A 14,734-nucleotide genomic window follows, 5' to 3' on the forward strand; every position below is an offset into this window, starting at 1 on the left:
AATAGTGCAATGAAGGCCTGGGAAGGGGACTGGAGTGGGGCAGGGGGGAAGAAGGGGCAAGATGGGGTCAATGGCGGGGGGGAGGGGGACATCTGTAATACTTTCAACAATGAAGATAAATTAAAAAAAAGAGATAACTGCATAAAAAGGATGACAGGAAACTAACTAGGTGAGCAAACACATTTGAAGATACCTAAAGTCAAAAACACGGGTTAATAATAACTAAAGGAAGGAAGGAAGGAAGGAAGGAAGGAAGGAAGGAAGGAAGGAAGGAAGGAAAGAAGGAAAGAAGGAAAGAAGGAAAGAAGGAAAGAAGGAAAGAAGGAAAGAAGGGAAGAAGGGAAGAAGGGAAGAAAGAAAGAAGGGAAGAAGGGAAGAAGGAAAGAAGGAAAGAAAGAAAGATCAGCCCTAGCTGGTTTATTCCATGGATAGAGTGTCAGCCTGCGACTGAAAGTTCCCAGGTTACATTCCAGTCAAGGGCACATACTCAGTGTCTTCTGCAGTGGTTCTCAACCTTCCTAATGCCACGACCCTTTAATACAGTTCCTCATATTGTGGTGACACCCAGCCATAAAATTATTTTTGTTGCTATTTCATAGATGTCTACAACAAGACCAACCACAAGTCCTTCCCTGTGAATTTAGTGCAGCGGGGAGTATTGGGACTTTAGGAATAGAAGGGAGCAGCAGAAACAGACCAACCCTCCCCAGGACAGCAACTACCCAGGAAACTGGAAAATCAACCAATACCACAGTCTCTGTGGGGGGATACAGCACACCCTGGGGAATGGGGCCTGGGAAGGCGCAAAGCCAAGCCCATGTCACTGGTGAGAGTGAGGGTCTTACCCAGCGAGGATATAAGTTCAAAGTTCTCCAGCATCACATTCAGGTACAGCTGTCTCTGACCCTCATCAAGGAGGCTCCATTCCTCCCTGGAGAAGTACAGGGCAATGTCCTCAAAGGTCACCCCAACCTGTCAGAATGGAGACAATTGAAACCAGAGCTGGGTTTCTGAAAACCAGTATTCCTACTCCTTACACACCTTCCCCCCCTCAACCTCCTCCAGGGCCCCTGGTTATTGTGGACACCAGGCCCTAATGCCAGTGCAGGCTGCTCTCTCATCACAGTCCCATTACTCACTGTGATTGTCCTCAGCAGAGCAGCTGGGTTGGGTGTGAAGGTTGAAGGGAGGGGAAGGGAGGGGAAGGGAGGGGAGATGAGGAAATGAGAGGAGAGAGGAGGGGAGGATAGACAGCAATGCCATTTAAGGTCTGGGCGATGCCTGTAGGGCCCCAGGCTTCCTGCCAAGCAACACCACTGCAGTCTCCTAGATCCTGCCTCCAAGACAAAGCCAAGCGTCGGTTTATGCTTCACCTTTAAGTCCCCACACCAGGTCCCAGGACCATCAGCTCACACTTCCTCCAGATGTGCACACCACTGTGTAATGTTCATCCCCTTCCCATGTTCAGATCCCAGGTTCACTCCCTCAGCTCTGCCCCCTTCCTGCTCCAATGCCACTGGATCTCGCTGGACTCACCCATGAACTTGGCATATGGCGTGTAGAGAGCTTGTAGTCCAGCCGGATCCAGGCCCACCCCAGGCCCCTGATGGACCCCACAGCCGGGAAAGCCCCGAATGAGGCTGTGCCGTCCTCCCTGCGGCCTCTGATCTTTCCGTCAACACTCACAGCCACATCCTCAGGGACCTTCAGATGCAAGTCACCCCTGTCCTCTCTGCCCTGCACCTGCTGTGTCCTCAGAAGCCACAACACTCCTCTCTCCCCTCCACCTTCCTCACGGTCCTCCACGCGGGACTGAGCTGCAGGACGTGATAATCGCCCACACCCGGGTTTGTCCATGTCAGCGTAAGGAGGCGGTGAGGCCCCGGGAGACAGGAACTCACCTCAGCGAAGCTCCTCAGCCCGGGCGCCGTCATTGCCCTCTGTGGGCTGAGGGGGGCGGGAGAGGCGGCAGTAGAAGCCGCTGCAGGAATGGCGGTCCCTGTCTCGGCCCTGGCGTGGGTCCGGGCGGTGACTCCGAGCTTCAATCTCAAGTGTGAGCTGTGAGCACCACTGGAGGCTCCCACCATTGGCTGTGTGGTGGGGAACATTAATCTCCGTCCTCCTCCACGGGAGTGAGCCCAGAACTCCCGACCGCCTGAGACAAAAACGACTGTCGGTCCCGCCCTACAGAAGCAGGCAAACGGAAATGCCTTCTCTGAGCCCCCATTGGCTCAGCTTGGTGCATTCTACGCTTGGCCTTGTGGGTAATGTAGTTTTTCCGTTTCAAGGGAAGGGTGCCCTATATCTCAGTTGACTCCAGGACTTGATTTAGGGTCAAAGAGCCCAAGAACACACCAACTACACTAGGGGTCCTCTAGCGCCTTCAGTGGAGGTGATGTCAGGGGCAAGTTTGTTTCTCCACAACTTGCATGGCTGGTTTTGCATATCTTTCTTCAGGACCTGCTCTTTCTGAATGGCAGGCATTGTTTTTTATTCAAGACATTTGGCATGTGTCTCCTTCAGGCCATATGTAGCTGAGGGAGGTGGCTCAATTCTCTAACTCGATCTGACCTGCCTCCATTGAATTCATTATGCAAAGTTCATGTCACAAAATAGACACTCATACTTAAGAGCATCTGCTTCTAATGCCATCCAAAGTGTCAGCTCTAGCCCTGGCGAGTTTGGCTCAGAATATAAAGTATCAGCCTGCGGATGGAAGGGTCCCTGGTTGGATTCTTGTCAAGGGCACATGCCTCGGTTGCGAACACGATCCCCAGTGTGGGGAATGCAGGAGGCAGCCAATCAATGATTCCCTCTCATCATTGATGTTTCTATCTCTCTCTCCCTCTCCATTCCTCTCTGAAATCAATAAAAATATATATTTTTAAAAAAGTGTCAGTTCTGCCTGGGTTGCAGTGTGGATAAGATGGCCAAGAAACCTGTGAAAAAATGCTCAAAGTGACTGATTATCAGAGAGATGCGAATTAAAGCAACAATTAGAGACCACCTCACAACTGTCAGAATGGCTGTTATCAACAAATCAACCAAGGACAAGTGCTGAGGAGGATTGGAAAAAAGGGAACCCTAGTACACCCCTGGTGGGAATGCAAACTGGTACAGCTGTTATGGAAATCATTTTGTAGTTTTTGCAAAAATTTCAATGTGGAATTGCCATTTAATTCAGTGATTCTACTCCTAGGAATATATCCTAAGAAACTTGGAACAATCAGATAGAATGTATGCACCCCTCTGTTCCTAGCAGCACAATTTAAAATAGCAAAGATCTGGAAACTGCCCAAGTATCCATCAGTAGAATAGTGGGTAAAAACTGTGGTACATTTATACCATGGAATACTATGCAGCAGTAAAAATGAAGAATCTCTTACCCTTTCACACAGCACGGAGGGACCTTGAAAGCATCATGCTAAGTGAAATAAGTCAGTCAGAGAAGACCGTATCACTTGATCTCACTCATATTGGGAATCTAATGAACAAAAACTGATGGAGTGGATTCAGAGACATGGAAGCATGGAATTACTGCAGAATCTTAGAGGGAAAGTGGGGAAGGGTCAAAAGAGATGTCCTCAGGTAAGGATTGAAAACACACACATGCACACAATAAAAACAAAGTCACCTGAGCCTTGAGCATTTTATTCTGTTCCCGGAAAGCAAGGGGAAAGCTCTACCTTGCTGGGTTCTGGGTCTGTAATACATTTGTATTTGTAAATCTGTCTTCCATCAGTTGAGTCCCTGGAAATGCAGATACCCCTCCATGTAATGTTCTTCTGCTTCACATGAGTCAATTGCTTCTGGTGATGTTGTAAGAAATGTCCAAATCTGTGGGGACATTTTCTAAGTTTATATGACCCAAGTTGGTGACATTTTCCAGGAAGCAAATAACAACAGGTTGAGTAATGGTCAGGAGAACGACACTTTTGCACTTTTTTTATACATTATACTTAAAGGAGAAGACATATGGGGGTTACATGAAATTCACTGGTGATAAATTACAGTGGGGGAATGAGGAGGGAAATCTCTAGTATTAAATAAAAAGTAACAAAAAAATAGACAAGAGAGAAAACAAGATGGTGGCATAGCTAAACACCGAAAATTGCTGCCTCGCACAACCACTTCAAAAATACAACTAAAAGAAAAAACGGACATCATCCAGATCCATAGGAAGGTTGGCTGAGTGTAAATTCTACAACTAGAAGGAAAGAGAAAAGCACAATGAGACTCAGAGGAGGTGCAGCGTGGAAGTTAAGTGCAGAGGTACGGAGGTGCACGCTGAAAGGGCTGGCAACTGAGGACATGGTGCACGTGGAGAGGGCTAGAAGCTGCGGACATGGCTGCCTTTTTCAATCGGGAGGGAGTCTGAAGCTCCCGACTGCTCTGAACTCCAGTTCCGGGTGAGTCTCTGGGGACCCAGACTCATACGGGGTGAAACTGGACTGTCTGGCATCGGACAGAACTTGAGGGCAACTTTATCTCAGAGGTGCTTGCAGCGATTACCGGGACACTGAGACGCCGGGCTTCTTAGGGTAGGACTGAGGAGCAACCATAGCTGCTTGCTCTGCCCTGTTGATCCCTTGAGACCCCGCCCCACCCAAGCTGTCCCAGAGGATTCTGCATATGAAACGCCTGGCCCTTTGCAACCTGAAAATTACCTAACAAACTGTAGCTGAATCAGAGACACCTAGAACTTCCAAAAGAAGGTCCAAGGCCCCACAGCAGCTTGCATTGCTTCACAGCTGGGCCTTATCTGGGCATCTCCAAACCCCAAACAAAGAAGAGGAATCTTTCCATTGCTCCTGCTGGGTAGCCTCCGGCAGAGGCTAAATTAGCACCTCCTTAGAGATCCAAGAGCCAATGGACCCAGTGGTCAGAGTGGAACCATCCAAGTACAACTCCTCAGATCCATAAAGGACACACTCAGGGGGCAGGATCAGTGAGCACCAAAACCCCACTGAAGCAAGTCTTGCCACAGAAGGGTGTCTCCAGCTCAGAAGTAGTCGCACTGTAGACACAGCAGATTCTCACAGCCAATTGGGCTGGAGGTCAATTCCTCCCAGTGATACCTACAACAATCAAGGCTTAACTACAAGACTGTGCACAAAGCCCACAAAGGGGTGCACCAAGAGTGTCCACCTCAGGTAATTGGGGAGGCTGAACCACTGGACCCTATAGGACACCTAGCACAGAAAGCCACTCTATCAACGCAGGGAAGCATAAAAAATGCGGAGACAAAGAAACAGGTCACAAATGACAGAAATGGAGGAAAGCAAACTACTGGAAATAGAGTTCAAAACCACACTTTTAAGGTTTTTCAAGAATTTTCTAGAAACCGCCAATAAATTTAGTGAGACCCTCAAGAAATCTAATGAGACCCTCGAGGTTATGAAAAAGGACCAAGTAGAAATTAAGCATACACTGACTGAAATAAAGAATATTATGCAGAGTTCCAACAGCAGACTAGAGGATCGCAAGAATCAAGTCAAAGATTTGAAATACGAAGAAGCAAAAATCACCCAACCGGGGAAAAAAAAAAAGAAAAAAGAATCAAAAAATATGAAGATAGTGTAAGGAGCTTCTGGGACAACTCAAGTGTACCAAAATCCGAATAATGGGGTTGCCAGAAGAAGAGATAGAGCAAGATATTAAAAACCTATTTGAAGAAATAATGACAGAAAACTTCCCCTACCTGGTAAAAGAAATAGACTTACAAGTCCAGGAAGCACAAAGAACCCCAAACAAAAGGAATCCAAAGAGGACCACACCAAGACACATCATCATTAAAATGGCAAGAGCAAAAGACAAAGAGAGAATCTTAAAAGCAGCAAGAGACAAATAGTCAGTTTGTCTCTTGCTGGGACAAGGGAGTACCCATAGGACTGTCAGCTGATTTCTCAACAGAAACTATACAGGCCAGAAGGGAGTGGCAAGAAATATTCAAAGTAATGAATAGCAAGAACCTACAACCAAGATTACTTTACCCAGCAAGGCTCTCATTCAGAATTGAAGGTCAGATAAAGAGCTTCACAGATAAGGAAAAGCTAAAGGAATTCATCACCACTAAACCAGTATTATACGAAATGCTGAAAGGTATCCTTTAAGAAGAGGAAGAAGAAGGAAAAGGTAAAGATACAAATTATGAACAACAAATACACATCTATCAACAAGTGAATCTAAAAATCAAGTGACTAAATAATCTGATGAACAGAATAAACTGGTGAATATAATAGAATCAGGGGCATAGAAAGGGAGTGGACTGACTATTCTCAGGGGGAAAAGGGGTGTGGGGTCTGTAGGAAGGGACTGTACAAAAATTGTACACCTATGGATGAGGATAGTGCGGGGGTTGGGAGGATAAGGGCAGAGGGTGGGAACCAGATGGAGGGGAGTTATGGGGGGAAAAAAGAGGAACAACTGTAATAATCTGAACAATAAAGATTTAATTAAAAAATAGACAAACACTTATTTTTAAAATGTTCTCCAACTGTTAACACTTAATATTTGACACAACAACAAAAATAATTGCGAACCTGCCGTCTTCTGTGTTTGGAGATTGTGCCCTTACGAGTCTGTAAAAAAGGAAATGTCCCTGAAAATCCAAAGGTGTGTATTCTAGATGCAAAAAGACAATAGACATGCTCAATAAGCTAAACATTGACCTTTGCAAAGAAACAAAACAACAAAAACCCAAGAGGCTAGGGCATAACTACCCCTGTGACTTGCTTTTACTTAAAAAGTTTTAACTTCAAACCATCCTAGTTGGTTACTTTTGGCCTGAGTTTGTAGGATTTACCATGTGATGCCAGGCTACCTGAGCTTGCTATATTTACTATACCATCATTTTTGTCCATACTGTGGTGTTAAAACCTATGGGGTCACGAGAAATATCACTGAGTGGTGTATTTCCTGTGGGAACCATTGCTGACATCCTCCTGAACATAATGCCCCCAGTACTGCTGGTGCCCCTTTATTTGGTCTCCTAGAAGTATTCACTCTTCAGGTTAATAAAGTCTTAGGTTCTAAAAGTCGTCGAGGTAAGGACAAGAAGAAGGTCTTTCTGTTTCTTTTCAGTGACCTTCCACAATTTATGAGAAACACCTGCTAATTAAACCCCAAAATTACTGGCTCCTCTAATTCAAAGATCTCCTCTGTTCAAACTGCAGAACAAGATAAGCTACTTTTAAGGCTAAATCCTTACATACCCCTCCTTCCTGCTGTTGTTACACCTCAGGGATAATTCAAACCAAGGAGTCTCTAGTTAGTAGAAAGTTTCCTCACATTCACACTTTCAAACAAGCCTCTTTTGAACTCTTCATACCTTTTTCTCTGGTCATATTTTATAAGGCTAGTAAAGAAACTGATAAGACACCTCCCTAGAACATCTGCCAGACTGTCTCCGGGAAACCAAACAAACTGTAACTTTTAAGGGCAGCCCCTCTTATCTACACAACTTCAGCTCATCCCAAGGCCCCTCCATTCAGTGTCCCTTAGTGACAGGCACAGCTGAAAAGCAGAAGCCACCATTTCTTCCCTGCCCTGAATTGACTAGCAATACTTGGCCTTTTCCTCTCTTGGAAAGTAAAATAAACTTCCTCTCTGCATTGCTTTTAGTTGTAAATTCTTTCACAGGCTGTAAATTCTTTCACAGGAAGGGAGAGAGATAGTTAGAAACATCGATGAGAGAGAAACATGGATCAGCTGCCTCCTGCACACCTCCTACTGGGGATGTGCCCGCAACCCAGGTACATGCCCTTGACCAGAGTCGAACCTGGGACCTTTCAGTCCGCAGGCCGATGCTCTATCCACTGAGCCAAACCGGTTTCGGCCAAAACAAAATGTTTAAAAAAATAATGATGGAGCAAACAAAATATTCTCTAGGATATAAAGAATGTGAATCCCTCACACACCACTGGAAAAATACAAAAAAAAGTACTCAGTTGAGGTTTATTTTATATATTTTTAAAAAACAATCCTGGCCGGACCGGTTTGGCTCGGTGGCTGGAGCGTCAGCCTGTGGACTGGGGAGTTCAGGTTCGATTCCCGTCAGCGGCATGTACCTTGGTTGCGAGCACGTGCCCACTGGGGGGTGTGCAGGCTGCAGCTGATGGATGTTTCTCTCTCATGGATGTTTCTAGCTCTCTGTCCCTCTACCTTCCTCTCTGTGAAAAATCAATAAATTTTTTTTTTAAAAAAAACAATCTTTATTACTTATTAGCATAGCATAGAGCTCGGCTATTGGGTGAGTCACTCCATTCTGAGACATGCTCATAGACACTGATGTTTTTTGCTTTTAAACCTATTTCCTTATTGATTTCGGAGTGGGAGAGGGAGAGAGAATCATTGATGGCACCTCCTGCACGCCCACTACTGGCGATTCAGCTCCAAACCCATACATGTGCCCTTGGCAGGAATCGAATCAGGGACCTGTAAGTTCACAGAGTGACACTCAATCCGCTGTTCCAAACCGGCTAGGGAAAGGTTTATTTTTTATTTTTAAAGAATAGTTTAATTTTTAGAGAGAGAAGGGAGAGAGAGAAACATTGATGGAAGAGTGCCATATTGGCCAGTGACCTCCTGCACACCCACTTCTGTGGATCTAGCCCACAACACAGGCACATACCCACACTGGCAATCAATTCCACAACCCTGTGCTGCATGACATGATGGACAAATTCTGACCCACGCCTGCCCTGGTGGTATATCTCATTTAGATCATAATTTGCTAATCTCGGTAAATTCAAACATTCATCTACTCAAAAACCACAGACTATGCACTGAAATTTTGCCAAAGGTAAATAACACATATACACACAAGGAATTATACAGAAATGTTTGTACCAGCTTTATTAGAAATAAGCAAACATTTCTTAAAATGGACAAATTGATGGTGATATATCAATGATAATATCTATCAGAAAAAAAGAGAAGAATTACTAGAGTAACTTTAATAAATCTCCAAGTATTCATGAAACATAAACTCAAGCAGAAAAATATTTATAAACATAAAGTTCTCTATGAAAACGGAATGTAAAGCCATGGTTAGTAGATAAGCTGTGAAGAACAGGGACAGATTAAAAGAGGCCATTATGCAATTAATTACACAGAGACAGATATGGTCAGCATTATGACCATACTGATGGTTTCAGTTTCATGCACATGTCAAGATTTATGAAACACTATATTTAACACATGTAATTTACTCATTATAGCTGTTAAAAATGGTTCAATGGTATTCTGGAAGAACAGGTTTGGCAACTCCATAGTCAATCCCCTTGTACTTATGCCCTCTGGGTGAGAGTCTCATCTCAGTGACAGAAAATGTAACAAACAATGAAGAACTTTCACCCAAACCCACAAAAGCCACATTCCTGGACTAAAGACAGCCTTTGTCTCCATCTTTCTTTTGATGCCAGCACCACAATGGCTCTGATGGAAACTTCTGAGAAACCACAGGAGCCACAAAACATCTTGATTATAATAATGACAATGACGACTCCACAGAAGACACACATCCCTGGAGTCCCTCCGATCTGTGTACACACAGCTCCTGTAGTCTTTTCCTCAAAACAATTCCTGGATGCACAGTTAGGTGAGGACCCTTCCATCTAATGGGCTGCAGTCTCGTCCAACCACAATTAGGTCAGTGTTCCTGCAGTGAAAGGGTTTCCCCTGAATGCGATGCTCCTCAAACCAGTGACCATCACTCGTAAAATTGTAGGCATTAGGGCACAGGGGACCCTGCAAGCCCTGAGACAGAGATTCACTTCACACGTATTAACATTCCTTGCAAACAAGAAAAAAAATTCATGCTCCAGACATACTTGAGGTTGTCAACGCTACCCCCTCTTTGGAGTGATCTCTGTGTCTCAAAGCACCCAGCATCACATGAGAAGTAGAGAGTCTACAGTGTTTCCTAGGAAAATATGGGCAGCAATGTAAATTTGCAAAAAACTGATGAGCTAATTTCTGAACCATACGGTTCCCCCAAGGGAAAAATGTTTGAGACCCCATAAAAGTGTTGCACCTCAACATGCTTGGAAAGCCCTGATCTCCTTATAAACTAACCGATACAGTAAACAGAACACCCCAGATTAAAGAAATCTTAAGAAAAAGCCTTCATTATTTTACAAACCAAAGAGACATGAGACTGGCATTTCTTCCATTGATGACTTAGGCCCGCAATAAACTCATCATTAGCATCTACGGAAAGTGTGTCCCTGAAAATGGCAGGCCCTCTGCAACATTATGTTTACTGGGGCCAACAGTAATGAGTCCTATGTGGCAACACAAGACAGGGAAACAAATAAGAACCAAGGGCTCAGGTATTCCTCATTTTCGTTGACAAATCAGACAACAGACATAGCTTCCCTGGCACAGGAGGATGGTGACTGATGCCATCTGTAGGGACCTTATAGGTGATTCAGGTGAAATACCTTCAGCAACAGAAATGTGCAGTGACATAGATCTGGCAGGACATCTCTGTATGTTAGAATGTGCAACATAATTACATAGTGTTCCAACATAAAAACACACACATAGAACAGCAAAAACACTTATGGGAACTTTACAAAACATAGGTGATTAAATGTATAGGATATAATTCAGAAAAATGAGGATTAACAAATTTTCTTGTACTATTGTTAACTTCTAAGAAACTACATTTCCTACACATCTAAGAAATTTCTCACATTTGTACTCTAGTGGAGAGCAAATTTAGAAATTTGGCTGAGCTATACTTCATATTAATTGCACTCATAAGGGCTTTCTCCATTGTGAACTTTCCGATGATATAGGAGACCACTTCTACCTTTATAAGATTTCCCACATTCAGGGCATTTATAAGACTTTTCTCTTATATGAACTCTGTTATGTTGATGAAGGATGTTCTTAGAGGTAAAAGATTTCCCACATTCACTACATTGATAAGGCTTTTCTCCAGTGTGAACTCTCTGATGATATTGGAGACCATTGATACTTTTAAAACATTTCCCACATTCAGTGCATTTATAAGGCTTTTCTCCCGTATGAACTCTCTGATGATAACGAAGTGCATTCCTCCGTGCAAAAGATTTTCCACATTCACTGCAATTATAAGGCTTTTCTCCAGTGTGAATACGCTGATGACAATAAAGGTCACTACTACTGGTATAAGATTTTCCACATTCACTGCATTTATAAGGCTTTTCTCCCGTATGAACTCTCTGATGTTGATGAACATCAGCCTTAGTGATAAAAGATTTTCCACATTCACTGCATTGATAAGGCCTTTCTCCAGAGTGACCTCTCTGATGATATAGGAGACCACTGCTGTATGTAAAAGATTTTCCACATTCATTACATTTATAAGGCTTTTCTCCAGTGTGAACTCTCTGATGACTACGAAGCTGGGTCTTAGTGATAAAAGATTTTCCACATTCACTGCATTGATAAGGCCTTTCTCCAGAGTGACCTCTCTGATGATATAGGAGACCACTGCTGTATGTAAAAGATTTTCCACATTCATTACATTTATAAGGCTTTTCTCCAGTGTGAACTCTCTGATGACTACGAAGCTGGGTGTTAGTTGGAAAAGATTTTCTACATTCACTGCATTGATAAGGCCTCTCTCCAGTGTGCACTCTCTGATGACAACAAAGATTAGTTCTAGTGGTGTAAGATTTCCCACATTCACTACATTTATAAGGCTTTTCTCCTCTATGAACTCTCTGATGATAACAAAGGGCATCGCTCCGTGGAAAAGATTTTCCACATTCATTGCATTTATAAGGCTTTTCTCCTGTATGAGCTCTCTGATGATAACGAAGGCCATTGCTCCCTGCAAAAGATTTCCCACAGTCACTGCATTCATAAGGCTTTTCTCCAGTGTGACCTCTCTGTTGATAATTAAAGCTAGAAAATTTGGTAAAAAATTTTCCACATTCAGAGGACCCAAAACACCCACTTCCAAGATGGACACCTTTTTCCTGAATAACTGTGTGGGTGCAACTAATGTCTTTCTTACATTCTTTTCTACTGTAATATTTTTTTCTCCTTTGAAACGTCATCCCACACGTGGAAATTGCAGTTGGACTGTCCCTGGTCTGAATAGCCTTTAGGTGGAGATGTCCTGACCCGGTAAGAACACCCTGCCCAACCTCCCCGCAGGTGAAATGATTCTGGGACACATTGAAATTGCAGCTGTTTGCAAGTGAGATCCTGTCCACACCTCTAATGAAAGTCTTCTCTGTCACATGCTGCTGTTGAAATTTTGCACAGAAATAAAATCGTTTATCACATGACCCACACCTCAATAGTATCTGTCTGTGTTGTGTTCCCTGCAGCTCCATCACGTGGAAAATGTTTCCCAAGACTAGCCCACAACTCTCACAGGGGTGGCTCTTCCGGGATGACAAGGCTAACTTGGGATTCCTTGCCTGTGACACTCTTACAGAAACCTTCTGTTCAGTGGTTGCCTCCATAATTTCTGCTCCACAGCAGCAACCTGTTCAAAAGAAAACATAGGTAAAGTGCATGTTGACATGATAAAAACAGAATATCTTCACCACAATTGTTTATGCCACAACTGGACATGATTCCATACAATGATTTTCAGGACAAGTAAGTTAGCTACTCAGAAAATGGCTGTTATATATAACATGGCCCAAAAGGTCACTGGATGAGAAAAATCTCACCAAGGGAGAACAGAAGCATAGGCTGGCACAAAAAGAAGAGAGGCTGTGTCTGCTCGTTATTACTCCACAAATGGCTTCCTTTAGGACCTTTCATGCTGGCGATATGAGTCTGTGTAAAATAATTTAAATGTGCTCAAACCCATAAAATATCAATCATAGGAAAGTATGTGATGTTCAGCGTCAATATAATACATTTGCACTCTAAGGCTCTGCAGGCATGCCACAACACTGGAGTGCAGTAAAGCCGAGATGTGTGATAGAGGTAGAGGTGCAAAGTTTAAAGAGGTTAAGGTTATCCATGGGCAGGGAATCCAAGTAGAATGATCACTATTAAAACTGAGTCATAGGCAAAGTTTCAACCTTAAGCAAGAAGAAGTAGAATTGGGTAAGGAGTGGGCAATGGTAACAAAACATTTTTGTTGTTGAACAAAATGGCTTCCTAGTTATGAATGTAAAAGAGCCCAGGCATGAAAACCGCCCCCACAGCCCTTCACCAAGGCAAGACTGCCTCTGGTTCTACCCTGTCATTGATAAAGTCATGTTTCTCCTGTGATGCACAAAAGATTTTGCCTCTTAAATACAAGTTGAGCCACAGCATGAGATAAATGATGCAAATCTTAAAAAAAGAAAAACTAAAATGAGGTATGGTCAGCACTGTCGTAGAACAACAAACCACAAATGAGATCACAGGCAAAAGACCTATGAGAGTGACATCAGCAAGATGGCAGAATCAGAGATAGAGAATCTTTCCCCATTCCAGAGTAAGTAGACACCTATCCATGAAAAAAAATCCCACAGGAAATGGGAATAAGAGTACCATGAAGACAAACAGGAATACAGAATAGCAAATAAGGACAACTGCATAGAAAGGATAACAGGAAACTGGGTGAGCAAACACATTTGAAGATACCTAAGGTCAAAAACAAGGGTTAATAATAACTAACTACCTAACTACTAACTAAGGAAATAAAGGAAGGAAGGAAGGAAGGAAGGAAGGAAGGAAGGAAGGAAGGAAGGAAGGAAGGAAGAAAGCGTAGGCCCTAGCTGATTTGCTGAGTGGATAGAGTGTCAGCCTGCGACTGAAAGGTCCAAGGTTCCATTCCACTCAAGGGCATATGCCCAGTTTGTTGTGGGTTCAGTCCCCAGTAGGGGGCATGCAGGAGGGAGCTGATCAGTGACACTTTCTCATCATTAATGTTTCTCTCTCTCTCTCTCCCCCCACTCCCTCTCAGAAATTAATAAATATATATATATTGTTTAAAAAGGGTCAGCCATAGCCAGTTTGGCTCAGTTGGATAGAGCATCTTCTTGTGGACTGAAGGGTCCCAGGTTCGATTCAGGTCAAGGGCACATGACCGGGTTGTGGGCTCAGTGCGGGGAATGCAGGAGGCACCCAATAAATGACTCTTTCTCATCACTGATGTTTCTATCTCTCTCTCTTTCTCTCCCCTCTTTCTTGCTGTCTGAAATCAATAAAAATATATTGTAAATAAAAAATAAAACTAAATGGTCAGCGATACCACTATCAGCCACTGTGCTTCTGTTCTCATTGATCCTATTGGCCTAACTGTGCCAGTGGCACAAAGAGAACCTCCTGTGCTTTTGCAGCCCCAACCCAACAAACTGCAGATTTCAAATCCTCGCATACATAAGGGACGCACTCAAGAAGCAGAATCAGGTTCGGAGGAAGCAGGAGCTGGACATGGCTGGGCTGGTGATGTGGTACCGCTGTACCAGCAAACCCACAGGCAAGTCCACTAGATCCAGCCTCACATGGGATGGTGGGAGAAGGCGGACAAGCAGTCTGTGCGCTTGGTAGAGGGCGAAATCTAGGCAGGCATACCAGATATTCAGCCACCAAGAACGCCTGGAGATTTTCTCTAGCAAGGAGCTGCCCAACAAGACAGAACGCCAAACTTCGTGTTGCTGAGCCTGCCCCCGTGAGGCTGGGACGACCCCTGTGAGGCTGAGGCGGCCCCGGTGGGGCTGAATCGACCCCTGTGGGGTTGGGATGGCCCCGGTGAGGTTGGGACGGCCCGGTGAGGGTGAGA

At 44.0% G+C, this 14,734-nt stretch overlaps 1 protein-coding gene across 5 annotated transcripts in view; it reads right to left on the minus strand.

Moving 5' to 3' along the window:
* LOC106694406 (zinc finger protein 883-like) overlaps positions 1 to 14,734 on the minus strand; it is a 120,899-nt gene that overhangs the window by 82,059 nt on the left and 24,106 nt on the right. For 3 of the 5 annotated variants that reach the window (XM_023743774.1, XM_014467731.2, XM_023743773.1), the window contains one exon: positions 10,104 to 12,493. The exons of the other annotated variants lie outside the window; for them this stretch is intronic. In XM_023743774.1, coding sequence (XP_023599542.1) covers positions 10,755 to 12,493 — 1,739 coding nt within the window. In that variant the 3' untranslated portion in view covers positions 10,104 to 10,754. Of the gene's footprint in view, positions 1 to 10,103; positions 12,494 to 14,734 lie in introns of those variants that run through there. 5 annotated transcript variants of the gene reach the window in all.

This window comes from Myotis lucifugus, unplaced genomic scaffold (genome assembly GCF_000147115.1).
Source record: "Myotis lucifugus unplaced genomic scaffold, Myoluc2.0 scaffold_412, whole genome shotgun sequence".
NCBI classification, from domain to species: domain Eukaryota; kingdom Metazoa; phylum Chordata; class Mammalia; order Chiroptera; family Vespertilionidae; genus Myotis; species Myotis lucifugus.